At 51.8% G+C, this 26738-nt stretch overlaps 1 protein-coding gene across 1 annotated transcript; it reads right to left on the bottom strand.

Moving 5' to 3' along the window:
• Positions 1–936: 936 nt before the first annotated feature.
• CCDC69 (coiled-coil domain containing 69) lies at positions 937–26498 on the bottom strand. Its single transcript, XM_077825059.1, has 9 exons — positions 26371–26498; positions 14674–14746; positions 10898–11067; positions 9745–9832; positions 8716–8789; positions 7426–7527; positions 6717–6836; positions 6138–6235; positions 937–5559 (listed from the first exon to the last, which is right to left on the bottom strand). The coding sequence occupies exons 1-9, from the start codon at positions 26416–26418 to the stop codon at positions 5391–5393; spliced, it is 942 nt and encodes a 313-aa protein (XP_077681185.1). The 5' UTR covers positions 26419–26498; the 3' UTR covers positions 937–5390.
• Positions 26499–26738: the final 240 nt, after the last annotated feature.

Below are 26738 nucleotides of genomic sequence, written 5' to 3'. Positions count from 1 at the left end.
CTCACAGCGGGAATCTGAGCTCTGTTCTCATACAGGAAAGGGCTTCTCACCGACCGCACTTATACACAACACCGGAAAGGGACCCTTGCAGCCAGTCTCCCCGTACTGTAAGGTCTTGGTAGCTGGCGTCTTCCCCTCTCTCCCAGTTTCAGGGAGGGTGCAGGCTGGGTTCTGCAGCTTCTCCTCTGTTCTGGGACGAGGGTTTAACAGCCTCCCTCCCAAACACAGGGCAGGTTCTCTGCACCCCATCTGTGGTGGGGCAGCTAGTTATAACCCTCCCAGCAGTCAAGAAAAGGCTAAAGAACTCCTGTGGTCACAATCAGCCCCAACCGGCCGCACCTGTGCGGCTTGTCAGCCCTGGGGCTGGGCCCTCCTGAGACCCAGCCCAGCTCGAGCTCCGGGACCAGGGCCCTGGCTCACATGCTGAGGAGCAGCTTGGGAGCGCCGCCAACCTGAGGGGAGAAGATGGGCCGGTTTGTTTCTTTTGTTGAAAAGCCTTGGCCTTTAGCCACGCGGAGGGTGGGGGGCTAGCGTTTCGTCCGGAGCCGGAGAGACCGCTTCCCTCCTTTGTGTGCGGGAGGGGCCAGGGGCCCTGGAACTACTTTCTTTTTTGTCTGGACTGTTTTATACCCCGGGAAAAGGGTGGACTGTAAGGGGTGCAGCCAGAGGGCCAGGCCACAGGACTGCTGCTGCCCAGGGAACGATCTATGAGGTGAGTAGCTGCCTGCCCTGACCCCAAGGGGGGCGACATCAAGACACAACCGTCGACACCGTCCCATTGCAACCCCCCGAAAGAGCTGCTGAAGCAATCCGTGCCATGAGCCAAGGAAAGGCACACACCGCCACATGGAAAATACTGACATTTCATTTTTTGGGAATCTTCCCCTTCCAGAACTGTATTGTTACAGCCTTTAGCACACAGGTCTGTTTCACACACGCACGCACGCATGGCTCCACGCTCCTGGTGCAAAGCTCAGGGGCAGTCTGTGGCACTAGCTAACGCTCCTCTTGGTCTCTCCTGAAAGCATTCGCACGCCCAGTGGAAAGTGCTTGCGTGCATCCAATTAGTGCGCGTCAGCTCCCCAGCCACGCCACACTGGGCCGCCGTCTCCTCTCACCCTGATTTACCTGTCTGCGTGGGCACATTAGGGCACGGAAGAGGGGGGAAGGAAAGAGAAGACAGCCAGCGACGGGGCTGGCTTTACACACACCACTACAAACACAATGGGGACTTAGAAAGAAGCCACCCCTAGAAGAGTAACAGATACCCCAAAGTTAGCAGCCTCTGTTCGGCTTCCGCAGCAGGAGCTGGAGCTGGTATCTCTGTGGCAAAAGGACAGCAGCCAAGTCTTAAGATGGATGCCATGCCCTGTGACGACTGGACAGAGCACCATCCCCAGCAGAGCGCAGGCCCAGGGGTTCTCTTCCCGGCCACTGTACTCTGAGCAAGTTGTAGGGTGGCACCCAAACATGGTTCAAGTTCTAAGTCCGCGGCGTGTGGATTAACTTACTGCCACCAGCGCAGACTTTGCTAACGGCTGGTTCCTCAGCTAAGACAGGCCCTGGGAGAGTCTCAGGGCTCTGAGCCCTCGGCGAGGGAAGTAGGAGCACACAATTCAGGGGGCCACGTTGTCGTGATGCATCCTATGACCGTCGTGCTTCTCAGAGCCAAGATTTGTAGACTTCAAGGCCAGAAGGGACCACTGTGGTGGCCTAGTCTGAGCTCCTAGACAGGTGAATCTCTACCTAGTTCTTAAGCCTGCTTCAGCGCTCCCTTAGGCTGGTGTAACTCTAAGACAGTTGCTCATGTCACGTCAGTGTAGGCGAAAGGAGAATGGAGCCCACCAGAGCTGCTCCTGCCTGCTGCTATGTACAGTCTCTTTCTAGGCCAACCCACTCGGAGTGCCCTGGGCTCTGTAAGAAATGGGGCTGCAAGGAAAGGTACAGGATGGGGAAGCTGGGGAGTTGTAATTAGTCAGTACTGAGTGAGCAATGACTTCTTCATTGTTCTCGAGAGCCCCGCTAAGTTCCCCTCACTCAGGCCCCCGGGCTTGTGGGGGTTCTAGAAAGACTGTCAAAGGTTTGAGACATCTTCAGGGGATCTTGTCTACCCCTCTCATAGGCTGAGCTACGCAGAGCAGAACAGACTGGTTTCCCCCCAGCCCCGTTGTGCCAACATAGGCACTGTGCAGACACTCAGCTCTCAGCGAGGATTGACCCTGTCGCAGTTCACATTCTAGACACAGCTTCCCCCCGCCCCATTTGCTCTCAAAGATGGTCGAGGAGAACTGCTTGTTAGTTGTGGTGTCAGTGATCTGGAGCATTTTTGTGCAATGTCTAAAAATCTCTCCTAGGGCCTGAGGTTTATAAAGGAAAGAGGCACAGAAGAGAACGAGAAAATAGAAAGATAACGAGGAAGAGAAGGGGCAGGGAAGGGTGGGAACGATCTTGAATTTCCCACACCCATGGAAACAGGTGGCTCCCAGACACAGAAAGGCCTCATTTCACTGTGAAAATGGTGACCCTTCTTTGGGAAAATGGCCAATTTTCACCTGAAGCAAATTGCCCAGGTTTCTTAGGGGGCTGAACGGGATCTTGTGATTCTCCAAGCGCTGCCTGCTAGCACACAAATGACAAGATTTCAGCGTGGGCCAAACTCTCACCAAAGAAACAGCCATTCTCCCAGGTGAATCACGGCCAGGCCGACAGGGGTGGGTCTGCCCAGCCTGGCAGTCAGGTTGCGTGAGAAAAAACTCTTTCCACTTGACAAACAGGACAACGGAGCCAGAGGTAGCACTGTTCATTGGCGGAGAATTTTCAGAGTTCAGTGGTGTATGGGACCCAGCTGACAAGATGCCTGGTGCTTTGTGTTACCAGTGACTCCAGTGTGAAGTGAGCGTGGGGTTTTTGGAGTGCACAGCTGCTTGTTTGCAGCCATCATGTGTTCTTCCAGGGTCACCGTCATTTCCATAGCGACGGTGGGGAGGATTAAAGGTTCATGTGGGGAGTAAACAGCAGGAGCAGGTGAGCTCGCAAGGAACAAATGTTCTTTTCCAGGAGGTGTCCTGTAGCTATGAGAGAGCGAGGGGGTGAGTCTAGAGTGCAGTGGACAATGCTTTGCAAATGACCGGAGGCATCAGGGGCTTATTGTACAGAGCAAATCTGATATGACATCAAGGGGCCAGAGTCTTATTTACAAACAGGCTCCCTGACACCACACTGGCAAGAGGAAAGGGGTCTTAAAGGGGGAATAAATTACATTTGTGCCCTCTTTCTGGCCCTTTTGCCCTGCCAGAGCGGTGTAAAGGAGCCTTAGTGTAAGAGGAGATCAGGCCCTGTGATGGCGTATAAACCTCCAGCTTGGTTAACCCAGCCTGAGACCCGTTAGGCCACTGGGTGGCACCTGGAGCAGTGTTAAGTGTAACTGGAGGTGGGCCTTCATAAGGGAAGGAGCACAGCAGAAAGAAAGGCCAGGGAGGAGACCCAGGAGAGAGGTAGACCCAGGACTGTTCTCTCTTGGGCTAAGGGCAGAGAGGAGGCTAGAGCCAGAACTAGAAGGAGCTGGCCCAGGAGGAAGCCTGGGGCAATAGGACTATTGTCCTGAGCCAGGAGGAAGCAGGAGGCAGTGACAGCAAAATCTAAGGGGGATTTGGACTGAAGCTTGGAAGACTGTGAAGAGGAGCTGCAGAAGGGGACAGGCACCTGTGGCAGACCCAAAGAAGGGGAGATTCCAGGGAGGGAAGCCCTGGGAGGCAGTGCTCTGAAACAAAAGCAAGAGAGAACTTGGCAGGCCGTGGGCTGAACTCTGGCAAGAAGCCAACAGGAAGGAGGGCATGGGACCTGGAAGAGAAGCCGAGTCTGTCAGGGAAAGCCACCAGGGCCATGGACAATCAAAAGGCGAAGGCTACAGGAGATGGTGATTCTCACTGCAGCAGCCCCAAGGAAGGTTCACTATGGAGCTGGGAACCAGAAAGGACCAGCACGGCAGGAGACAAGGGGTCTGGCCAGGGTGAGCCCAGCTCAGGGTTCAGGAAAGTACTGGGAGCTTAGCGGGACTACACAAGCAGCCCCGCTCACAGGAGCAAACTTTCCAGTCACCCTCCATGGGCCCATGTAACCTAGTCACTGGGCACCAGGAGCTCTAGGCACCCCATCTCCTCCCCAGAGGTGTTACTGGACCACATGTTCCATCTGCAGGCAGGTCTGGGATTTCTGAGACAGGGGCATGCAGCTGTGCATCTTCCCCTCTGCTGCTCCCCAAACTCCTGCTGAAGGCGCTCACTGGTCCAGCTCTGGTTGCCACTGCCAGGTGGTTTCCAGGGACAGGGGGTGCGTGGGCAACCCTATGGAGCTGGAACCATCTGCTCCCAGAAAGCCTGAGCAGTGAGCGCACCAGGGAGAGACAAGCTCTGTCCACCTCTCGCTCACTGTGTTACCTTTCCCCATCCTCACTTGGCCCAGCAGACATTCCCCCCTGTTTGCCACCTCGGGCACCACTTCGGGTGGCTGCTACGGGCCATCGGGGCCGTTTCTCCAGCTGGGAACAGCAGGCTTGCTGCTTCTTCTGAAGCTGGTATTGCTTCTTGGCCAGCAGCAGGCACAGTCTTCTGGAAGCCAGTGCCAGCCCTGAGCCTGGGTCACACAGAGCAGCATGTTCCAGCTCCAAGACTCTCAAACTTTCCTTGTGGGGTTGTTCTTGAAGAATACCAGAGAGAGAGACGCCAAGGGGTCGCCTCACCCGCTGCCTGCCTGTGTACACCACAAAGCCACCCGTGGCTGATGCTGGACTCAGCTAGTTGCTGTTTTAAACAGCTCCATCTGAGATGAGCATCCTTCACTTTGTTTCTGGTTAGAGACGGACCCGAGCTGCGAACTTCAGCCCCGGAGCCTGATCCAAGCTTCCCCAAAAGCTGAGGTTGTTCAGATGCAGGGCTCCGGTTCAGCTTCACCTGGGCAAACCAGTGCGTGAAACAGGCCTCTCCTTCCTGAACGCACCGGAGAGCTCCTTAGCTTTGCTAGCGTGTTCCCCTTGTAATCACAGCTACTGATTGAGATGTGAAGCCAGGGGCAGCCAGGATACCTCACACCACATGTGTCTAGGTTCTGGGGTGTCTCGTAAGCTCCCCCATGTTCAGAGTCAGGCAGGGGGACACACAGGAGGGTTAAAAGCACATTGAAAAGGTTCCAAGAAATACTGCACTGTCCCCTTAGAGGGAGGCCGTCCCAGGGTTGGAAGTCTGAGGAGCTCCCCTTCTACTGGACAGAGTCCCCATGACAGCAGCTTTGGACCTGTGCAATAAAGGAAGCGCTAAAACGAGGGGTGGAAGAGTCTCTGGTGCCCCTCGCTTGCTTCCTCATCCCAGCAGCCTCCGTCGCCACTTCCCAGAGCACTACGTGGCAATGAGCGGCACCTCACTGGAGGGGATGGGGAAGGTAGAGGAGGAGTCACCATTCAGGACCCTGTACAGCAGCTCTTCCTTCTCCCGGTGCTCCTGCTCCCGCAGCTGGGACTCCTTGTCCAGGGCCTCCCGAACCACCAGGAGCTCGTCAGACAGTTGCCTGCAAAGAAACAGCAGGTGACGAAGCTGAGCCGGTAAGAATCCCGGAGTGAGATGGAGATCAGGGCCCTGCCAGCTGTTCTGATCACTGCCAAAGGAGGCCAGGGCAGTGGGGACATGAAATGGGCTTGAAAAGGGGTGGGGTGGATTATAGAGCCAATTAGGTACTGTGCCAGGTCACGGTCTCCCTCACACATACACTCTCACCAGAGCCAGATGGGTGCAATGCAAGCCCAAGTTCTTGAATGCACATACACCCCACATATTCACCCGAACCAGATCAGTGCCGTGTAAAGTCACGTACCCACAGGAGGCCTGGCTAGTGCACCTCAGCCCTATCATGCAGCACCCCTACTCTCATAGCTCTTCTCAGCTATCTCCCCCTGACCTGCAGCTTCTGTGCTCGCTTTGATGCCATCATACCTGCTGTTTGTGTCCTGTCCCAGCATCTAGTTATCGGCCTTGCATTCAGAAAACAGCCTCTCTTGAGTGCAATTCATACCTAGCCCAGCGCTCAGCCCCCGTGAGCTCCGACAATGGCAGCAGGTAGGTTGTACTGCACTAGGCTGCACATGTTACCTTGTCATTGTCAAGTGGTTCTGTGTCCGAACGTGCAGATCCTCATTCTCCTGCTGAAGGGTTTTCACTTTCTCCTCCAGAAGCAGGTTCTTCTCCATCTGTGACATCCCAGAAGGGTTGGGGAAGGGAGGATTCAAAGGAGAGGTCAAGGGTCAGAAGTGATATGAATTTGGCAAAAGACGATCCCCTATGCTGGTTCATGAGGTCCTGCCTAAGGGCCAACGTCAGAACATTGATGGTTACTGACAAAAGTTGCCTCTATGCAAGGTTAGTGATGCATAGCAGCAACCTGCTGTGTATGCCAGCAAACACCCAGCACTGTAGCAGCCTGGTCCAATTAGTGCAGCCCTCCATCTGCTGGCTGCCCTCCCTGTGTCTGCACCCTACATGCTAGCTCGGCTGAGAGGCCAGCCAGGACACAGAGCTGCCCACAGGTAGCAGGTGAGCCAGAGGGGAATGCGCCTGGAGAACGCTGTTTGCATTCAGGTAGGTGGCGCGCTCTCCTGTAGGCTGTGCTTTTCCATCTCTGCCCCTGGAAAGGAGTGCATGGACTTTTTGGAAGAAGAACATCAAACCCACCACTGTTTCCAAGTTCAGCAGCTTCTTGTCCAGGTCATGGATGCGTTCGTTCTTCATCTCTATGACAAAATGCAGACTCTCCAGTTCTTGCTCCCAGAACTGGCTGGGGCTCCCATAATCCTAGAAGGGGAGAAAGAAAATGCATGAGTCCCCCACTGACTGGAGAGGTTGGGGGGGGGGTGCTAATGCATGGTTCTGGTTTGGTTCTTCATTCCAACGGAGGTGAGCCAAAGATGATGACCGTTAGTAGGCATGTGTTCTCAGTCCTGGATTGATAGGATTCTTACCCCCCAAAATGTGCTTACTAGTGTTCATTCAGTGCCTACATGCATGTCTTTACGGCATTTGCATTAGCCACCTGAGTGCAAGGAGCTTGAACTACCTTCATAATGCACAGAATATGTACCCTTAATTTTCTTATGATCTACTTCCTATCCCTTTGCTTACTTCAACCGTACTACAGGTTTACCAGGCACCATGAACACTACCCTCTCCAGATCCAGTGATGGGGAGTTTTCCAGGGAGGCCTCTCTTTGGCTTTTATTTTGGTGACAAAGCATTTATAGCATACAGATGCTTCTATGACTCTGTAAGTTTGAGCTGTCCATTGCCACTACTGTGAATCTAACAGGCTTGCTCGGAGACCCTGGCAAATGATGGGTTAAAGAAATATCCTCCCAGGAGGCCACAGTTCGCTTATTTCCTGCACCTGAATATGTTTCTTATAGTCTCTGCTCAAGATCGATTCCTCCACCCGTTTCATTTTGTCCTGGAAGGATTTCAGCTGGGAATTCAACCTGTCAATCATCTCCTAGGGCAGAAGAGAAAGGAAGAGGGATGTGATTATGAGTCCTGTTTTATGACCTCCCCTCCAGCAGGGGCACTGTTCATATAAGGAAAGAAAATGACCTACTGCATTGTACGGAGGTGGCAGGAGTCAAATGGCAAGACATTTCACAATGACTAACGAAGCCCCATGCAGCAATTCCCTAATACAGTATTTAATGGCAGCAGGGAGCAGTTCCCACTGTAATGCCTTCTGCCATCCTGGCTTCCTTGGTTACAATGGGTCAATCGGTAACCATGGGAGAGATCTCTTTATAATCAGCACTTCCTGGGTTGCTCCTATAAGAACAGACTCCCTGACTCTGCCAGTTCTGCTATGAGCCACAGTAAGGCAGTTAGGCAGCTTGTTCGCACCCGTTTCACGTCTGGAGTGTTCAGGCTACAGGCTTGCCTGCCAGCAGAGATGTGCCCCAACCAAAACCTGAGCTCTGAGCGCCATTAACAACATGGAGCCATTCCAAACGCAAGCCACCTGTCCCCTGTGTCGGTAGTGGTGTGATGGGGTGTCTGCCCCACACTGGCATGCAAGGGGTTAATAAGCTCTCGGGAGGCTACGCAGGAAGCAGCCAATAGGAGAGGGACTGTGAGCAGGATCCCTGACTCCCTGCAACTCAAGGAGGGAGGACTGGGTGCCTTGCAGGTGGAGGGAAGCTAGCACCCTGGACAGAGCAGGGCAGGAACAGGGGAGCGCCCGGCTGGCTGCTAGGACTGGCACGTGGAGGCGAGGGCAAAGAAGGTGCTGGGGCTGCAGGGAACTCTGCACTTTTTTGATTGAGCCAGTGAAGGACTGTTTTATACTTTGGAACTGAAAGCCCAGGTGGCCATTTCGATTTAAATATCTCTTTGACTGCTGCAAAATTAAGGCACGCTCACTTTGTGAGAGGCCCCTCTGGGCTCAGGTGAGCCAGTCATTCCCACAAACAGCCAGCCTGGATTACCCAAGGGTGGTGGACTCCGGGCAGCTCGAACAACCTTTGCTTTCTCAATTTGGCTCTCATGAAAAGTAAGGGGCAGACAGTGCTGTTTTGCCTCAGGGGTAGTTCAGGCAGGTCCCTTGGAAGCTTCCCCCAGTGCCCTCAGACCTGTGCACTGAATCTGGAGAGCTCTGCTCCACAGGGAATTTCTCAGCAAGACAAAGCAAGGGGGCCAGCACCTGTAAGGAAGACTGGGACCTTTGGTAGGATTCCCTTAAGAGCATCGTCTCCTGGTCATGGACCCTCTGGAGTTCTGCAAGGGAAACATAAAATCAGTGTCAAAAGCAGGAGACAGTGTCAAAAGACAGGAAAGCAAGCCCTGCCCAAGCCCCTTACCTGCACAGAATGGCAGTAGATGGACCTGCCACAGGGGGGACCAGAGTTACTCTGGGCTAAGAGTCAGCAGAGGCTTGGGACTGTAAACAGAGGAAATGCAGTTTCTTGGAGCAGCCTTGCAGCTGGGAGCTCCCTGGAGGACTCGCTCAGCTAAAGCCGCAGGGCTACTAGCTGAGTGATTGCCACGCTAAGGAGAGAGGCAGTATGCCAGCCGTAGCGAAAGGAGAAAGAGAGGGAATGACCCCATCACCATTCCCAGCCTTACTGCTGAGACTGGGTGAGCAGATCTCGCGTTGTTGGCTGCAGTGTAAACGCTACCAGCCCACAAGCTCCCTGGGACGCCTCCTGCTCCGATGGAAGGGGTCTCCTTTTTGAAGCATTTTAGGTTTATTTCAGAGGCACTGGCACTGCAAGTGTAATACCTCAGTGGGGTCAATTTTCCAAACGTTGGGCTGGGTTTCTACAAACGCTCCATGCTAGCTAATGAACTACAGAGTAATATCTCCTGCCAGCATTTCTCCATGCCCTTCCTAGGGTACCCTCCCTCTTGGCTTGAAGAGGTGCAGGCCACAGGACAGTAAGCGAGCACCATCGCACCTCTGAGAGCATGACAGGTGACAGTACGGTAATCCAGAGGGCATGGTAGGTGATTGCCAACGGGGCCAGTCAAAACATGGGCAGATCTCTCGGACACATAACATTTAATGACAATGCTGAATATTCATTACAGGAGTGATCAGCCTCTGCTCAAGAGAGCCACGGAGGCTGGAGAGGAGAAGAGATGCAAGAACAGCCCTGTGAGAAGTTTAAACCATAGCGGTGGTGGCGTAGAGGGAAGCCAGCGCCTAGCAAAGGAGAGACTCGGGCCTTACCTCGGAGGTTCTCTTCATGCTCTCTCTTCAGTGTGTCGAACTGCTCTGAGAGCTGCTTTTTAAGCTCTAAATCTCTTTCCTTTTCCACCTAGAAACAAAGTGAACAACAAGCCCTAAGTATCTGGGGAATTCAGAGAAATTGAAGTGTACCTGCCTGTGTGGTCTCCTATTTATCTCCTGGGCGGCAGATCCAGTTTCCTGGTGCTATTTTTATGAATTAATTTAACTTTGGTACTTATGACAGTGAGGGGTTAATATCACTGGCAACAATATGTGGGGGGGAGGGGGAGAGCATCACACACAGCTCTGCTAGGACAGCTGACCTGCAACACCCTGGACTTTTCCAGGATTTCCTGGACAACTGCCCTTTTTGCTGAGCTCTGTGGTATCAGTAAAAGGGGGACAAGGAGGAGTGAACCACTGAGCTCAGTTTCACTCACAGCTAAGGCTATGATTTTGGCACGTAAATTTCACAACAGAGTGCCGGGGGGAAAAAACAAGTCAGAGAAGGGGGAGAAGTTGGAGAGCGAGCTCACCTTGCAGCAGGTGGGACTAGGCACAGCCTCCTGCTCTGGGCATTCCGAGCTGGGGAATGGGTCACAGCCCCTCTCAGGTTGGGTCTGTCTACCCCGCCATAGGCGGGGCTGGAGGGGCCAAACCTGAATAATGCCGTGACCCCAGTGCACCAGGTCAAATGTGTTTTTACAGCCATTTCTGAGATTTCATGGACTTTATTCAAATTCACGATTTCCGTGACCTTCATGACAAAACTGTAGCCTTACTCATGGCCTTAGGTGTCTAGAGGTGAAATCTGAGGACACTAACCAACCATACGGAGTCTGCTAACCCTGGGGAAGGCAGACAGGTGTCTATAACTGGGGGAGCAGGCCAGCTGGCTCTGAATGCGAGATCAGGGCTGAAAGGGGAATGTCAAAGCCTGCTAGCTGACCACCAAAGGATCTCATGCTGTCTGGTGTCTTTGGAGACCATCAGGTCATCAAGGTCCTGCTGTATACTACTGCCTAGCTCTGAACCAATGATAGTGGTGCAGTTCGAATGTCAGTAAGCAGAAGCATGAATGCCCAGGACTGAGGTGACTGTGCTGGGACACTACACAGACACTCCTGGGGTGGGGAAGCCACTTTGACCCAACCTGGATTTTAATGTCTTGGGTCAGTCTCTGGGTCTCTGCCTGGTGGGCTTCCTTCAGCCTCTCCGTTTCCTCCTGATGTCCTTGCAGGAGCCTCGCAATCTCACTCTTCTGATCCTCCAGCAGCAGCGCCTTCTTCGTCTCCACATCCTCGTGCAAGGGAGCTGCGGTGACTGCAAATTAAACATAAATGGCTAGACCATGGCCAGCTGGTTTTGCTGACAGGATTAGAATTTCTGGGGCTGTTCTCCACTCGGTCATGTTAGGGGGCTTATTCCTTCACCCACTTACTTCCCTGGTCCTTCTCGCATGAACAGAGAGCAACAATACCCGAAGTCCAAAGGTGCAAACAATTCGATTTTTATTGGGGTGAACTTCCAGCAAGCATGATTCCAGTTTCCTTCCTTAGTGTCCCCCTTCCCAGCTCTGACACGACAGAGGCTTACCTGTGTCCCTGTTCCCATTTCCCCCTTTAGCAAAACATGATTCCAATGTCCCCACCCCCATTCCCTGTTTCCATTTCTCCCCCCCCGACACACCCCCACCCACTTCCTGACTGACTGCAGACTATGTAGTAAAACTTGAGTTCTGCTTAGCTATACCTTATCATTTTCCTGAAATTTAACTAACCAATCCTAACATATTGTAACATGATTATTTAACCAATTATATCCCACCACCTTAATTAGTTTACACCCAGCAAAATTAATTATACAGCAGACAGAAACAATCACAGAACCAGACAGAGATTATACAGACAAACAATGGCAAAGTGGGAACTATAATGACAAAACAATACAGAAGTGAGGATTTCACATCCCAGCTATTGATAAGTGAGTTCTTGCCAGACAGGATGTTATCAAACTAAGTTTCCTTTTACATCTTCTAGGCACTTCCCTTTCTCTGGAGGCAATAGGCATTATCAGGACAGGACTGTATTCCTAACAGCCCAATAGCACTTTATTTCAATGTGACTAGTTTGGGATATGAGGAGGTGACCCGTCGCTTCCCAGCTTATGGCTGCCTCTGTTGCTTAGCCAAAGGCCTTAGCCTAAGAACAGGGCCTCAGACTGTCACAGTAAGAGAAGGCCCTTACACTGGCAGACAGTGATTTTGATTCTTCCTTTTATACCTCTAACTAGCCAAGTGATAAGAATGCACCTAAATTCTTAGGGTATAGGCCTTTACAGATAGGCCTGAATATCTATAACCTAACAGGTCACCAGTTTGAATTGTGGCCTGGTCAACTCATTATCACTTGGGGGTGATTTGGTGGCCCACATAAAATATGATCTCAGTCTAGTTCCTATTGGACAATTACCCACACTACCCCTGGCACTAATTAGCACCAATGGGCAACGTGTTGGCAGTCTCCGCAATGGGGACAAGTTTTGAATAGAGACAGGAGACAACCTTGGCCTCTCAGTCCTGGGGATGACCCTTCCAGCTCAGTTATTTCTCCCTGCACTGTCTCATTTAGGTCTTTGTTTCCTGTCAATCGTTCCCAGTTTCTGCGAGTGCATTCATTGCTCAACGACTCGTTTGAGCGAATCATTTCCAGCCACGGGGTGCTTTGCAAACAGTCTGCTACAGCTGACTGCTGGTCACAATTTGGTGTGTGGGAGTGGTCACATGGTATCGTGTCCACTTCCTGATTGGGTGACTGAAGCTATTTAAACGGGACTTTGACGGATGACAAACACTGCCTGCTGAATAACTCAGCTGGTAGAGAGCACTTATCTCTGAGCTTGTCTGTAGTTCTCTGCCTGAACCAGCCCTTCACATAAGGGCTAGAGTGTGTCAACTCTGAACAGAGCAACAAGACACATACCCATAAGGTAATTCATCTCACTAGCATACAGACACCATCCTCTCCAGCTCCATGCAATGTCCTCCTCACTACTGCACCGACTGCTTCCTTAGGGGTGGGATTGTTCGTCTGGTGGGACGTTTTGGTCAGCTAGTGCAGTTTTTGAGCTGGCCATCTGTGGTGTTCGCCTGGTCATACATATTACTAGACTTCAGTCATCGATTTCTCTGTCCATGAATAAACACTAAGGCAGCTTCCTAGAATTCTACCTACCCACTTCCCTTGGGCAAGGAGCTTTGTTTTTTTACTTGCTTCCCTTATGAATTCATGACATTTTTAGAATTTGCTCAGATTTTCACGAGCAGAGTTGTCACCCAGGCATTCGAGAGTGACTAATAGGGTCAGTCCATGAACAGGAGCATGTGGAATTTGCTGTTCATCTTGGAAACTGCTTGTGAATCTCTTTGATTCTCATTCCTGGGCAGCACAGGGAAAACTTACACTGATGCCCTGCCAATACCGAGCCTGCTCCGTGGGTAGAGGGGCTTCTGTGATGGCAGCATTACACTCTTCGTCAGCATGAGTTGGACTTTCAGCATTAGATCCCCAGCTGATGTAAATCAGCATCACTGACAGGCTAATTTATGCCAGATGAGGATACAGATCTTTATTTCTAGTCTGGCTCTGCATTGTGCGGTTTGTCTCATACAAGTTTGCAATATTTCCACTAGAACAAGGATGCATTTCCAGGAATGTATGCCAAATACTCTGTCAATTTCTAAGGAACCATCCGTGATGAAGTGGGAATCTTCTGTAATATTTTATGATTCCCCTGCATGCCTCAGTTTCTCTGTACTCTGCACTGCTCCCCAGGGGGTGCAAAAGGGTTAAATCTGCTCATGGGGCAGAGAAAGAGACATGAGCTGTTGTGTCACGTACCTGTTTGGGGTGAAATAAATGGGTCTGTCAAGTACTGGCTGAAACCGACCCATATCAATGGAGGGTCCATAAAGACAACGGAAGCCCCAAACACTGAGCAGCTGACATTTATACATGGGAATCTCCTGCAGGTGGAGCCGTGTGAACGCAGCACGTGTCTGCAGGAGGTAGACACTGGATCGAAAGGTTTCAGGTAGCTGGGATAAGAGCTGGCTTTTGGAGGGTCTCGGCAGCTCTCACCTGGGCGTGACACAGGGACATGGAGAGCCAGAGCCAGAAAAGGACACTAGAGGGAAGGCTGGTGTGGCCAGAAGAGATGGTGTTTTAACCTTTATTCCTCTATGCTAATCTCAGGCCTTCCCAGTGCTGGGTTCCATCTGCCTCTGTTCTGAAAAGGCTGCCTGGTGTCTCTGCCAACACTTGCTGAGGTGCCCTGGTCCCTGAAGTGTGTCCAAGACTCTGACCAGCGGTCTAGCTCAGTGGGACTCGCTGGGCAGAGCTCACGGTGTGACTCAGGAGTGCTGAAGCCCAGAGGCTCAGTTTTGGAGGCACTGCGTGGCCTACCTTAAGGAAGAGTGGGACCCCTTTCAGGTCTGCCACACAGAAGGGGACCCGTCAAGGGCCTGTTTAAAAGCTGGCGTGTAGCACCAATCCTGTGGCTCTGTGACACCATCTCAGGTGGGACTCATGCCAAGACCCCCAGGGAAACTGGAGTGAGAGAATCCACTCTGATTTAACTCAAGTCAGTAAAGCCCCTTTAGCCCAGTGATCCTCAGACACATCGCCTCCCCATCCGGAGGAGCCTTCTGAACAGACACAGGTGAGATGACCTGGGCATGGACCAGAATAGAAGACTCACTAGTCACAGTGCCACTTTGGCCACATCAGAGTTCACAGTGCTGCAGAAGGTACCGGGTGCATCTGTGCGTGGAACACACTGGCCCATCTGTTTGGACCCTGTCTTAGCTTAATGCTTTTAAAGGGGTAAGGGCATTGAAAAGCCCTGTGAGGGAAAAGATTTACACCTCACCATGATTCTCTGTCTTCAAGGCCGTCAGCTCCCGGGAAACCTGCCCCTTTGGCTGCTGAGCTCTTAGTCGTTTCTGTGGGGAAAATAAGAAGACTGGAGTCATGAAATGCAGGGAAGAAAATGTACTTGCTGAGGTGCATTGGTCCCTGAAGTGTGTCCAAGACTCTGACCAGTGGTCTATCTCAGTGGGACTCGCTGGGCAGAGCTCACGTTGTGACTCAGGAGTGCTGAAGCCCAGAGGCTCAGTTTTGAAGGCACTGCATGGCCTGCCTTAAGGAAGACAGGCCATGCAGTGGGAAAATGTAAAACCACGCGGGTTTGTGGCAGAGCTGAGACCCGAAGGGAATCGTGTCATGGATGATACACCCTGAAATTAGTCCCCCTAAGAGAAGGACATTTTTAAATGGGTCCCTATGAGGTGGAGTTATTTAGCAGGCCCTCTAAATGAAAGAGCTGCCGCAACATTAAGAACCCAGCAGCTCCGCTAGGTCCCGTCCAATCCAGAGCACTGCTGAAATGTACTCAGCACCTTGTATTTATCCAGGGGTAGTTCAACCTGCAGCCCCAGCCAGCGACCCCAAGCCTCTGTCACACTCCATCCTGTTTAGCCAGCTCTGAATCTGTGCCAGTTCTCCTCCTAGGGAGCTCAGTATCTCTGCTATCTCCACCTTTGGCCTCTGATTTTAGGCTGTTCCATGTCCACTTAGCCCACTCTGCCCTTCCGCCATCTCTCTCTCCTTTGGGTATGATGGAAAGTGACACGTTGGCTGGCCTTATTGCTAACATAGTACAGCACACGAGGGGGGAAGGTGTGACCTGGGAGCTCCCATGCAGAGGGGCCCTGCCCCCATTATAGTGGAGATATCCTGTGGCATGTAAAGGGCCATTCTGGTGAGAAATCCCAGCACAGGGAGGCGAGACCGGATCACACGTGCCCACTCATTTTCTCTCCCTCCTCACTCCTGGTTACTCACGTTCCCACTTGGCCCTGGATTTCTGTTTGCAGAAGTGCTCCGTAGAGAAGGCATGTACCAGCGAAGGGAGGAGACACCCACACCCCTCCCTTCACACTCCCTGCCGCACACAAATACACCCCCCCTCCCCACACACACAAACAGACACTCTTCCTGTGCAGCCGCCCAGCCACACGGATAGGCTAGAAGATTTACTGCCCTTCCACCTTTTTTGTGGGGGGCCCCGTCAGTCTCACCAGCAGGCCTTTCTGCTTACCAGGACCCTCCTGGCTCGAGGTCCAAATCTCCACTTTTCCTTAGTATCATTATCAGCTCCACACTCTCTTAAAGGGCGTCTGGGATGGGGGCACTGGACAATGTGATGGACACGTACAAATCTGTCCAGCAACCAGTCCACGTGAGCTAGAGGGCTGGAAACATTTCCCAGGGCTCTTGCTGTGCCCCTCCCTTAACCCCATCTTCATGCCACTGGTGCATGCCCGGGACCCCGGACAGCTGACTAGCCAGTCAGAGCCCAGGCTCAGACAGTGGGTACAGGTCTTTTAGCAACACCCACAAACTTGTAGCTCAACTGATGCTTTTGACAGCCAGACTCAGAGCCTAGAAATAGGGCTCTGAGCACGGAGCCTGTGCAGGAATGAAAGATGAAAAACAACACTAAACCAAAGGCAATTACAGGGATAAAGCCCAGTTCTAACAACGTCTCAGAATATCTGGCACCAGCAAAGCTCTCCCTTTCCCTCCAGCTCAAACAATTACATCATCATCAGAGGAATGCTTTGTTATAGCATCAGCTCCTGCACCCAGCCCCGGTTGAGCGAGTGCGAAGGTCCTGTCACAGTTTCCATCCTAGCCTCCCTGTTTAACAGGGTTTATAGAACTCAGATTTAGGAGCTTGCTTAGGAGATACAGTCGCAGCAGGCCATGTTCCAGCCCCGGAGCAGTTTAGTTTAGTTGCATTAATAGCACTGGAAGAAAAAACTAAATTATTTTTAGCGATTGTTCAACTGCCAAAGAGCAGCTCTGCTCCCCCCCAACCCCCCTGCCTCAAAGCCCTGTGCGGATCTGACTGGTGTCCATCAGGAACGGTCCCACTGACACCAGCGGCGTTTACACCCGTGTGGAGTGGAATGAAGAGAACTGACCTCCGTGCTCTGGAGCGGCCTTCACTAGAAACACTGCAGCTCCGGACAACGGGAGAATTCTTCCACTGACCTGGCACGGTCTACACCCGGGGTTAGGCGGGCTTACCCATGTCACGCAAAGGTGCAGATTTTCACCCCCTGCCGTGATGAAGCAGGGTCAGCCTAACTCTGTCGCGTCAAGGAACGTGAAGGAATCCAGCTGGTGCCACTTACGCTTTCTTCCACCGGCTCTGCCGCTCTCAGCCTCAGTCAGACTCCTGAAAATTCACACCCACTGCCCAACGTGTATCTCACACCTTCGCCGACCACCTCTGAACTGGGCCTACGGAGCCTGGCTGAATGGAGGGCAGCACGCGGGCAAGGGTGTGTAACTTAGTGCACATGCCGAAGGAGGCGCAAGTCACTCCAGGGGAGGCCCTGTCCACATTCGGGAAATTCGTCCCAGTGTAACCACACTGATGGAGTTATGCCTTGTTATAGACAGCATCTTAGACTGGCTTGTTGTGCTTTCCTGTCCCAGTCTCTAACAGAGCAGACGAATGTGAGTCCAGCCATCTGGGTTCTGTTCCTGACTGACACCAATTTGCTGTGTGAGTTAAGCAAAGCCCTGGGTCAATGTCTCTGCCGCAGCACCCCTCTCTGAAAAGTGGAGATAGGAGATTAGGAACCAAGGGTGGTTTTGTAAAGTGCTTTGGGAGTCCTACTATTGCTTGCAGTGAGGTGGCTGTGCCCAGAGCGCCACTTGTAGAGCAGGACTCCGTTGTGCTAGGAGCTGTACATACAGAGAACAGAAATGTCGCCAGTCCCTGCCCCAGCTGAAAGGCAATCGATACTTGCCTAGTGTTTTTATTATTTTATGTCCCAGAAGCTTCAGACTGACTCCATTTATAGCAAGGGCAATGACAGTTTAAATCAGAAAAGCTGTAAGGAAGTAATCTGTTGTAACAGTGTGTAAATCACCTCTAATTTTTTTAAAATCTGAACCTCGTGTCTAACAAACCAACTACCAACAACCGCCCACCCTCTTATTTAGAGTGAGAGCAGATCGCCCTATGGGCAGCATCTGCATTAAAATTCCGTAGCTTATCTATACCTCGTGCACGGTGGAGATGCACATCTGGAAATGAAAGATTCCCAGGGAAGTAGCATGTGCAAAATCAGGAATGAAATATTCCCAACCTGGCACACCTGCTGCTATGGGCAGGAAACAGTTCCCAGAACAGGGCAGGTGCAGACATGTGTAATGCATGCAGATGCAGATCCCCTCCCACCACAACAGAACATTCAGCTCACGGAAGTCTGAAGAGGGCTTATACCATAGATTTTCAAGGCCAGAAAGGACCATGGTGATCATCTAGTCTGACTTCATAACACAGAGAATTCCACCCAGTGATCCCTGCATTGTAAACTGCCTTCCATCATAAATTTGGCATTCACAGACTCCTACTTGGATTAGTGGGTAACCCGTGGGGTTCTCTGCTCCGGGTCCCTCTCTGCATCCCTTGTTTTGACCTTGTGCCCTGCACCCCTGTCCCTGGTTTTTTCATTCTCGGTTCCGGGTATTTAGCTGATTTGCTGGGATCTGTGGCCCAAAAGGACTTGTCGTTGCCCTAGTGGGCTCTGCCCTGGAAATCAAATAGGCTGTGGTGAACTGTACCCAAACTGGCTGCCTACCTTTCCCTGCAGACAGGAGGGTCCCTACAGATTGAAAGGTGCAGTACACAGAAAACAAAGGCATAATAGTCGCATAGGTAAAGACACCTCAGGGGTGATCTGTGCCCAGCTCCTCCCATGCAGACAGATTTCAGCGTAGCAGCTGTGTTAGTCTGTATTCGCAAAAAGAAAAGGAGTACTTGTGGCACCTTAGAGACTAACAGACAGAGAGGTATGCAGACACCACTTACTGAATGGAAACTGACAGCTGCTCAGGACCCAGATCTGGGCAAAACAGGGGCCTTTAACTGACATAGCCCTCCCATCTGCACTAGGAACCTGAGAGCCAAGAAAACAAAGCTCTGAAAATTATCTGAATTGTACTGACAATGACTCCATGCCAGAATGGGAGGGAGGAGAGATGGGTTCAAGAATAGAAGACCTGGAAACGGGTCAAGAGTGGTCACAGTCCCCTATGTTTTATGAGATCCCTCCTGCTCTAGCTACCCTTGCTAGGAGGATTTTGGCCCCAGGCTCTCAGTGTTTATGTGCTGGAAGCACATGGCTTGTTCACTTGGGCCAGGAGGCTCCATGCCACCAAAACATACAGAATGCGAGAAGGAGCCAAGTTTCATCTGAAGCAGCAGCACAAAGCTAATAAAGCCTGTCCAAAGCCCGAACTGGGGCCTGCATCCTCCCCAGAACATCCCTAGAAGGACTTTGCAGCAAGCACTCTTATCTCACAGCAACAACTACGGAAAGAGAGAGGAGACAAGGAGAGTCGTTTTCTGCTCACTGCCATGCTCTCCTGGAGGGTGCTTGTAGGGGATGGATTAGAGAGGACGCAGGCTGGAAAAGAGACTGAAAACTTAAGGGGGGAGGGGGAATGCCCAGTGCTGCAAAACAGATTAGGGCAGTGCCACCTTTCCTAAAAGCTGCAGGACCTCCCTGAATTCTGAACACTGGGCTGGAATGCTCCCGACCTCCAAGCCACAGCGTGTGCAAGAGAGAGACTGAGCGCAGTCCAGAAATATCAAACAGCTACAGGGGCTGCTACTTTACAACCTGTGAAGTGTGATAGCCACATTTAGAGAGCGGTGAAAGGAAGGACAGCAGGGTTTTGTGCATGATTTCCCAGGACAGGCAAAGATCAAAGAGGTTGCTGTCATTGCATCACTGAGTCCCTGGGGGTGGGGAATGAGTGACAGACAAGGAGACAGCCAGGAGCCTGAAAACCCTGAAATAAACTGTCCACCTCTTCTCCAAGCAGTAAATTACCCCGAAAGGAGTGATCCTCGTAGGCACAGGGACTGCTTTTTACAGCAGGATCATATGCTCCTACTAGGCCTGGAACAATAAAAGATCACCAAACGCTCTGGCCTGAGAACCACAGTGGACAGCTCTGCTCCTCAAGGACAATGGACCCTTCTACCATCAGAGTAAAGTTTTCCATGCAGGAGGCAGAGCTGTTTCAGGGGCCGCTTGGAGCAAACTCGCCCAGGAACAAAGGCCCATCACAAATCTTCCCACCTTCTGACCCCAGCGCCGAGGCATATTTAGTTAACTGGACTCCTCTAAAATAAACACAAAGCTGCACGTACACTTAAAAAAAAAACCCTCTCAGACAAAACCCTCCCCTGCGCATGCGTCTCTTCGGCATGGAGCACGACACAGGGAACGTGCCACACGTGGCAGATGTCAGCCTCATCACTTAATGCACTATTGGAAGCTGCTCAGATACTACGGCGATGGTGATGCAGGGGCGGGGCACACGAACCTGTACCGAATTCTGTCAGAGGCAAACCAGCGAGCTCCTGTGTCTGTGTGCCGCAGGGGCTGGCAGGAGGGAGTGGCACCTCCGGCCCTGGGAGAGGCATTACAACATCAGATCAAGGGGAGGGGCGTGTAATTGCTGCCTGGACCCCAGGTATGTTTGGGAGGCAACCTGTTGGTTGGTATCGGCTGCACGCTGTAAAAGCCGGGGTGTTCCCAAGTGCCGCAGTCTCTCCCAGCAGCGATTTGTGAAGCTGCATGAAAGTTTTGCTGAATTAATCACAGACTTGAAAGCACAGCGACAAAGGCCAACACGCGGGAAACCTGAACCCATGGCAGAGCACCACAAGGTTCCCCATGGCACCTCTGGCCAGGCTGGCTGCCGTTTGCCACCACAGCGTCCCCTTATGGCTGGCTCTTGAGCTGCAAAGAGAGGACTCGGGGGCTGTAACAAATCATGGGCAAACCTTAAATCAGGCCCCTGACTCCAGGCAAACTTCCCCGATCACAGCTGAGAGCCAGAAGTGCTACAACCCATTCCCAGCCCACACCCCAAAGGAGCAGTCAGGGGAGCGATCTTCTCCCAGCCATGCCCTGTGTGGCAACAGCCTTTCGAAGTGTGCAGCAGGGTTCAGATCAGAAAGTGGCACCTGATGAAACCTCAGCAGGGGATGGACCCTTCTCTGTCTAGCTGCCTGCCTTCTCCAGGGGCTGGCCGCACCTTCCCAGGAACACACCTCATCTTAAGCCATGGTGAAACAGTGCATCCCCCTGTGTGTGTGTGTGGGGCGGAGATGTATGTGTGTGGCATAGGCAGGGAGGGATCTGACCAGGCCCCTCAGTCCCCACCTAGCCCTGGAACCAGCTGATGTCCTGTAAGGATGGGAGCCCATCAGGCCATATCAGCCCCCAGGGAAAAGGAGGTGGCAGCTCAGCTCCCAGGATTACTCCACTCTCCCCAAAGGCAGCTGCTCTTGGTGGGTTTGCACTAGGCTCCCCTCAATCCCAGGTGCCTTCTTTCCATCCTCATAGAGATGGCTCCCGAGGGCCCACTTCTGCCCTCAGGCAGCAGCAGCTTCCAGGGCTCCTGCCTAAGGGAGACCTAGCGGTCAGGCTATGCAGAAGCCTGGTGGAGGGGGCATTTGCATGAGCTCCTGGTGCCCTCTTGGGCTTGCGAGGATCCTGACCACAGAGCAGCTATCTCCCATCCTCAGCATTGGTCAGGCCACCATAGACCCCCACCCCTGCCTAAAAGCAGGAGGGGGCCTGCACAGGCTGCAGAGCGTGCGGGTAAACAAGGCTTCTTCCTCAACGAGAACAGCCGCTCTCCCTGGCACCACGCCTGCCAGCTGCTGCTCCTGATCCTGGTGGCAGAATGGGCTGTCCAGTCGGGGATTCCCGGACAGAGCCTCTCTTATCCCTGTGCACTTTGATAGTCTTGAGGGGATGGTTGGGCCCATTAGCTAGAGCTGGGCAATGATAGGCAGGCCCCAAAGGCCTTTCCCCTGGCGCAAACCTAACACAGAGACTGATGCCCTATTGCCATTTGGATTCCCCTCCCCGGTGAAAGGAAATGGGAACCTGGGAAATGGAAGAAAATCTGGTTTGATTTATTCTTCTTTTCAGCTCTTTCTGGCCTGCTGCATTTGTGTCTATCACATCTAGATCTGATCCCCTCTCTCTGACATGACGCTGTACACAAGTGATGGGGGTCTATTCTCCCGACTCCGCACAGGAGAGGAGTAACTTCCATGGAATGCAATGGAGCGGACTGCGCCTTTGTCAGTCCCAGTTGTGGCACCCCCCAGGAGGTGCAAGTGGCTGGATCTATGCAGGGCAATCTCTGAGCAAGCTGCAGTAAAGGGCTGTTTGTTGGAAGCTCCTGGATTGTGCTGCTGTCCCTGTGTCCAATACCAAACCAGGGAGGTTACACGACTCACGCCCTGCGAGGGGGGAATAGGGCCTGAGGCTTACAATGGGAAGAAAAGTCGGAGTATTCCACATGTGCTAACAATCTCTCTCCATTTCCGTGATAGTCTCTCTCGGAGTATCCCATAGAGACCATTCACTGCTTCACAGGGGCCAGAGTGAGCACATGCCCCTGGCTGCAGTTTCTGGTGGAACGACCGTCCAAATAAATAGCACAGCAGGATGTCCAGCAGCGCAAGCAAGCTGTGTTTCACGAGCCTACTGCTCCAGTCGTGTAAAGAGGCCTTAAAGTGGGTGTCTGTCCCAAGGTGAATTATTTTGCAGCTTGGTCCAAATGCCTTTCACTAGTTTTGGATGAGGAGCGTGGGCCGAAGAAAAGCAAACCACTTTCCCCAACGTCAAAAATTACTGTCATGTTCCGCACCCCCTAGAGGTAACGCCAAGCTGTCTGAAGCTTGGGAACTTGATTCTTAGGTGTCCGTTCAACTTAAGTGGGGAGAAGGCTCATAACCAAGCCTCAAAACAAAAGCTGGCTGAAAACAAAGAACGTTTTGGATGTGCCTACGGAGCACTGGCACGTTGGCAGAGATACTTGGAGCCTGTGCACTGTTCAGTGAGTATTTGCTGTGTCCCTTTGTTACTCTACTCTACTCCTCACGAACTGAAGAGGCACCAGTCAGCCTTTGACTGAATGACCCCTGCAGTCCTGCAATTGAGCTGCCCTGTGGAACCAGTGAGTCTTGGTGTGGGTAGAGAGATGCACCCAGGAGCAGTCAATGCGCAGGATCCGGGCCTTAGATTTTAGAGCAAGATTTTTTTCTAAAATTGCATTTTTTAATGCATAATGCAATCTTCGTGTTGCAGAATGAAATCACCAAAAACCAAGGAATGTGTGTTTAAATCCTGACACTGCTCTCCCTAAAGTCACCAGGAGCTTTGCTCTGTGACTGCTGTTGACGTCAATGGGAGGAAGGTTAGGCCAATAACTTCAATGGGAGCAGATGCTCAGTGCTTCAAGAGCAGTGTCTGCAGAGGCGTGGTCCACTTAAACCCCATTGTCTATTCATGGCTTTTAACATACTACCGTTCGCGCAATTAAATCTGCACCATAAACATACAAACTGAGATTTGTGGCTGAGTTAACTGTCTTGTTAGCATCTTAATTTCTGACCCTTTCTGATTTTAAGTGAATAAAGAATAAACACCTTGAGAATGGAGCTTGTCTGTAACTCTGAAATGTTCCTAACTCTGAACAAAACGTTATCGTTGTTCTTTCAAGTTTGCAACTGAACATTGACTTAATCCAGTTTTGAAACTGTACTACGCAAAAGAAAAATGCTGCTTTTAACCATCTTAGTTTAAATGAAACAAGCACAGAACCAGTTTCCTTACCTTGTCAAATCTTTTTTTAATTTTTTCCTTTTTTTCAGTCGTTTACGTGGAACACAATACTGTACTGCATTTGCTTTTTTTTTTTCTTCTTTTGTCTCTGCTGCTGCCTGATTGTGTATTTCTGGTTCCAAATGAGGTGTGCGATTGACCAGTCAGTTCGTAACTCTGGTATTCGTAACTCTGAAGTTCTACTGTGTGTGTGTGTGTATCATTTAATTATAATGTATATAACCCACTGTTGGAATGATGTCAGGCCTGAGCCCTGATCTTTCAAGAAGACCTCTCAGCACCTCTCCTGGTTGGATGTCAGATGAAATGCAGGTTGCATCCTGTTACTTCAAGCAGCGGAGTTTCAGAGCTGATCACATTCCAGTGGTCTTATGGCTACAAGATCCCAGCTGGGTTCTTGCACTTGGCACCTACACAATCACTTTCTTATCTTTTTGCTCTTCTAAGAGACAGAAATAGAATGACACGAAGGACTGAGGCCTGGCAATGCCCTTCTCCCTGCACTCAGAAGATGTGATACGCCCACTTGATCTGAATAGATGATCCCTGGTTCGTACCCTCGAGAAAGGTGACGACTCCCCAAGGTCATTTCCAACATGGGTCCGGGGAAAAAAATCCTTCCCATCCCCAGTTCTGGCAATCAGGTTTAACCCCATGCAATGGTGAAAGAATCACAGCAATTAAAACATCCACTCCCATTAAAACATCAGAACCACTGGTGTCCAAGGGACTTTTCCCAGCCTGAGAAGTCACTAAACATGAATGGAATCAGGCCTGTAGCATCCAACTTTATTTTTCTCAAATTCTAGCATTGAGGATTCGTCTTCTACTTCCTTGTGACTCTCCGAATTTCCCCCACCTTCAATCCCTTTTACACTCCCCCTTTCAGGCTTTCTGGTTTTAAACCAGAAGCGACCACTGTGAGCATTTAGTCTCACCTACTGCTTAACACAAGCCACAGCGTTTCACTCAGTGCTTTCTGCATCAAGCCCATACATTCTGGCTGAGCTAGGGATACAATTGAGAAAGGCATCCAATCTTGATTTAAAGATGTGGCCAGCAAAGGCTGCATCCCCTTCCTTGACCCAGCTAAGTTTATGGTATTTACTGGACATATCGAAATCAAGGGAAGAGTCTCCAAATGACTCCATCTCATGTCAACGAAATGCCCTTGTCTCAATTCCTGGGGCCTTTCGTATGCAGCATTTCTCACCCAGTGTCTCTTTTGTACAGGGAGCCCTCAGAAGCATGGACTGGCCTAGAAGTGTTTGACCTTGTGCATAAGAGATGAGTACATTTCTTTAATATTCAGCTATTCATGTGCATGGGGCTGAAAAAGAATATTCACAGACCTTTGTCTGCAACTCCACCGTGAATTCTCTTGGACATTAGGTGTGTCCTTTTGTTTCCGTTTCCCCTGAGTATCTGTACAAGTGGGTTTTTTTCTGTCTCAGTGTTCCCGGAAGTCTCAGAACTACTCCCTCGTGCAAATATTAATTTGTGCAAAGCTTTGTGCAGCCATCTTGCAATCTCTGTGATTTCCCTCCTCCTTTTAAAATCATCCACGCAGGGTGCACTGCCTGGCTCAGCTGACCAATCACAGGCCCCGAATAACAAATAGCGAATAACTGTAAGCACAAGGGAAACCAATAGTTCACAAACAACCCAGAAACTGACAATGAACATGTGACGTTTCAGTCAAATAATGAACACGCTCGTAAAGATCAGTCTGTTGGCAGATAATTCCAGAACTGGAGACAGGCTAAAGCCATAGAATAAATAGTTCACCGAGAGTACTTTGCTTAAATGTAGTTAGCACCCTTAGAATATCAGCTATTGCACTTCCTGCTTAGCAGCTCAGGTAGCAAAGCAAGACAAGGAAGACTCTAACCATCAGATGCTTGAGGGTGAGGTTTGCAGACATCCTGCTCTGGTGCTGTTTCAACCTTCTAGGCTCACGTTATTCTCTCCTATTCCTTCTCCCTGGCTGCCACCCTCCCTGCTGTAGAACAGTTAGTTTCCTTAAATCTTAAAAGCATCTTTCTCTCCCCCTGCCCCGCTCCCCCCAGGAACCAGCGATGGGCGGATGGAAGGAACGCTCTTGTTTAAACTGAAAGGAGAATCAGCCAGATTTTGCTGCCTCTGGTGGAATTCACCCCTTCTCTGGGTACTGCTGCTAACCCTTTCCTGGCAGAGAGAGTTTTGCTGAGAGTCAGGGAGACCCTTCGGACAGGAAGTTTTTTGTTGTGCCTTTGGGATTCACCACAGTTTACTCATGTTGTGAATAATTATATATACCCAGTACAGTGGAAGGAACCCCTAGTCTCTCTCAAGACCCTCCCCCCCCCCCCATTACTAGAGAAGGAACTCCTAGACCCTCTTCACCATACACACAACTCTACAATCAACACAGGCCCTGCAGTTTTCAGGAACAACAGCGTCACCCCTTTACAGCCTGGTACTCTCCCCAGCAGTGGGCCAGCACCTCTTCTCCTGCTCATGGTTTTGGGGAAGGGGCTTTATCTAAAGCAGGGGGAGAACAGACGCCCAGCCCCCCACCACCCCGCCCCCGGGGTCACTAACTGCGGTTCATCAGCGCACTCCATGGGGCCGCATGCTAGAGGGCAGGCAGCCCGGCAGCGAGCTGGGCAAGGGCAGAGCCCTGGGGTTTGCTGGTAAGCTCGGTCCCAGCGGGGCGCTGGCAGGGGGGCACCCCAGCAGGGGCAGGCTCTGGGGGCCGCCACCCTTCCCCGGCGCTGGGATCGCTGTCAAAGCGGAACCCATCACAAACCCAGCTGGGGGAGGGGGTCGCTCGCCGTTACCTTGCTCCTGGCTTGGCAGCGGCCGGTCGTGCTGCATGTGCAGCCCATGGCCGGGCGGTCGGGACCCGCCGCGGGGCGCGGAGCGCTCCGTGCCCGGCGCTGCAGCTGCGAGCCCGCGAGCGAAGCGCGAGCCGTCTGCTTGAACTTCTGCTGGGACCGCCGCGCGCCGTAAATACCCGAGCAGAAGCCCCCCTGCAAAAAACCACATCCCCAGCTGGCAGGGCTGAGCCTGGCGGCATACCAGGCGCCCGTTTGATAACACGTGTTGGCATGGCCAGGGGAGGCCGGAGCCCTCTGCGGAGCCCAGCGCCGCAGGGAACCTGCTCTTCCAAACTGGGGTGGCGGGACACAGCCACCCGCCTGAGCCC

This window comes from Eretmochelys imbricata, chromosome 8 (genome assembly GCF_965152235.1).
Source record: "Eretmochelys imbricata isolate rEreImb1 chromosome 8, rEreImb1.hap1, whole genome shotgun sequence".
Classification (NCBI taxonomy): domain Eukaryota; kingdom Metazoa; phylum Chordata; order Testudines; family Cheloniidae; genus Eretmochelys; species Eretmochelys imbricata.
The sequence above is the reverse complement of the archived record's forward strand: the minus strand, read 5'-3'. Positions and strand labels throughout refer to the sequence as shown.

Coding starts and splice junctions, on each gene's coding strand:
- CCDC69 (XM_077825059.1), bottom strand. CDS start 26,418: ATGGGCTGCACATGCAGCACGACCGGCCGCTGCCAAGCCAGGAGCAAG. Junction 6,837..7,425: donor ACTATAAGAAACATATTCAG/GTGCAGGAAATA, acceptor CTCCCCTTCTAG/GATTATGGGAGCCCCAGCCA. Junction 6,236..6,716: donor TGCTGAACTTGGAAACAGTG/GTGGGTTTGATG, acceptor GGGATGTCACAG/ATGGAGAAGAACCTGCTTCT.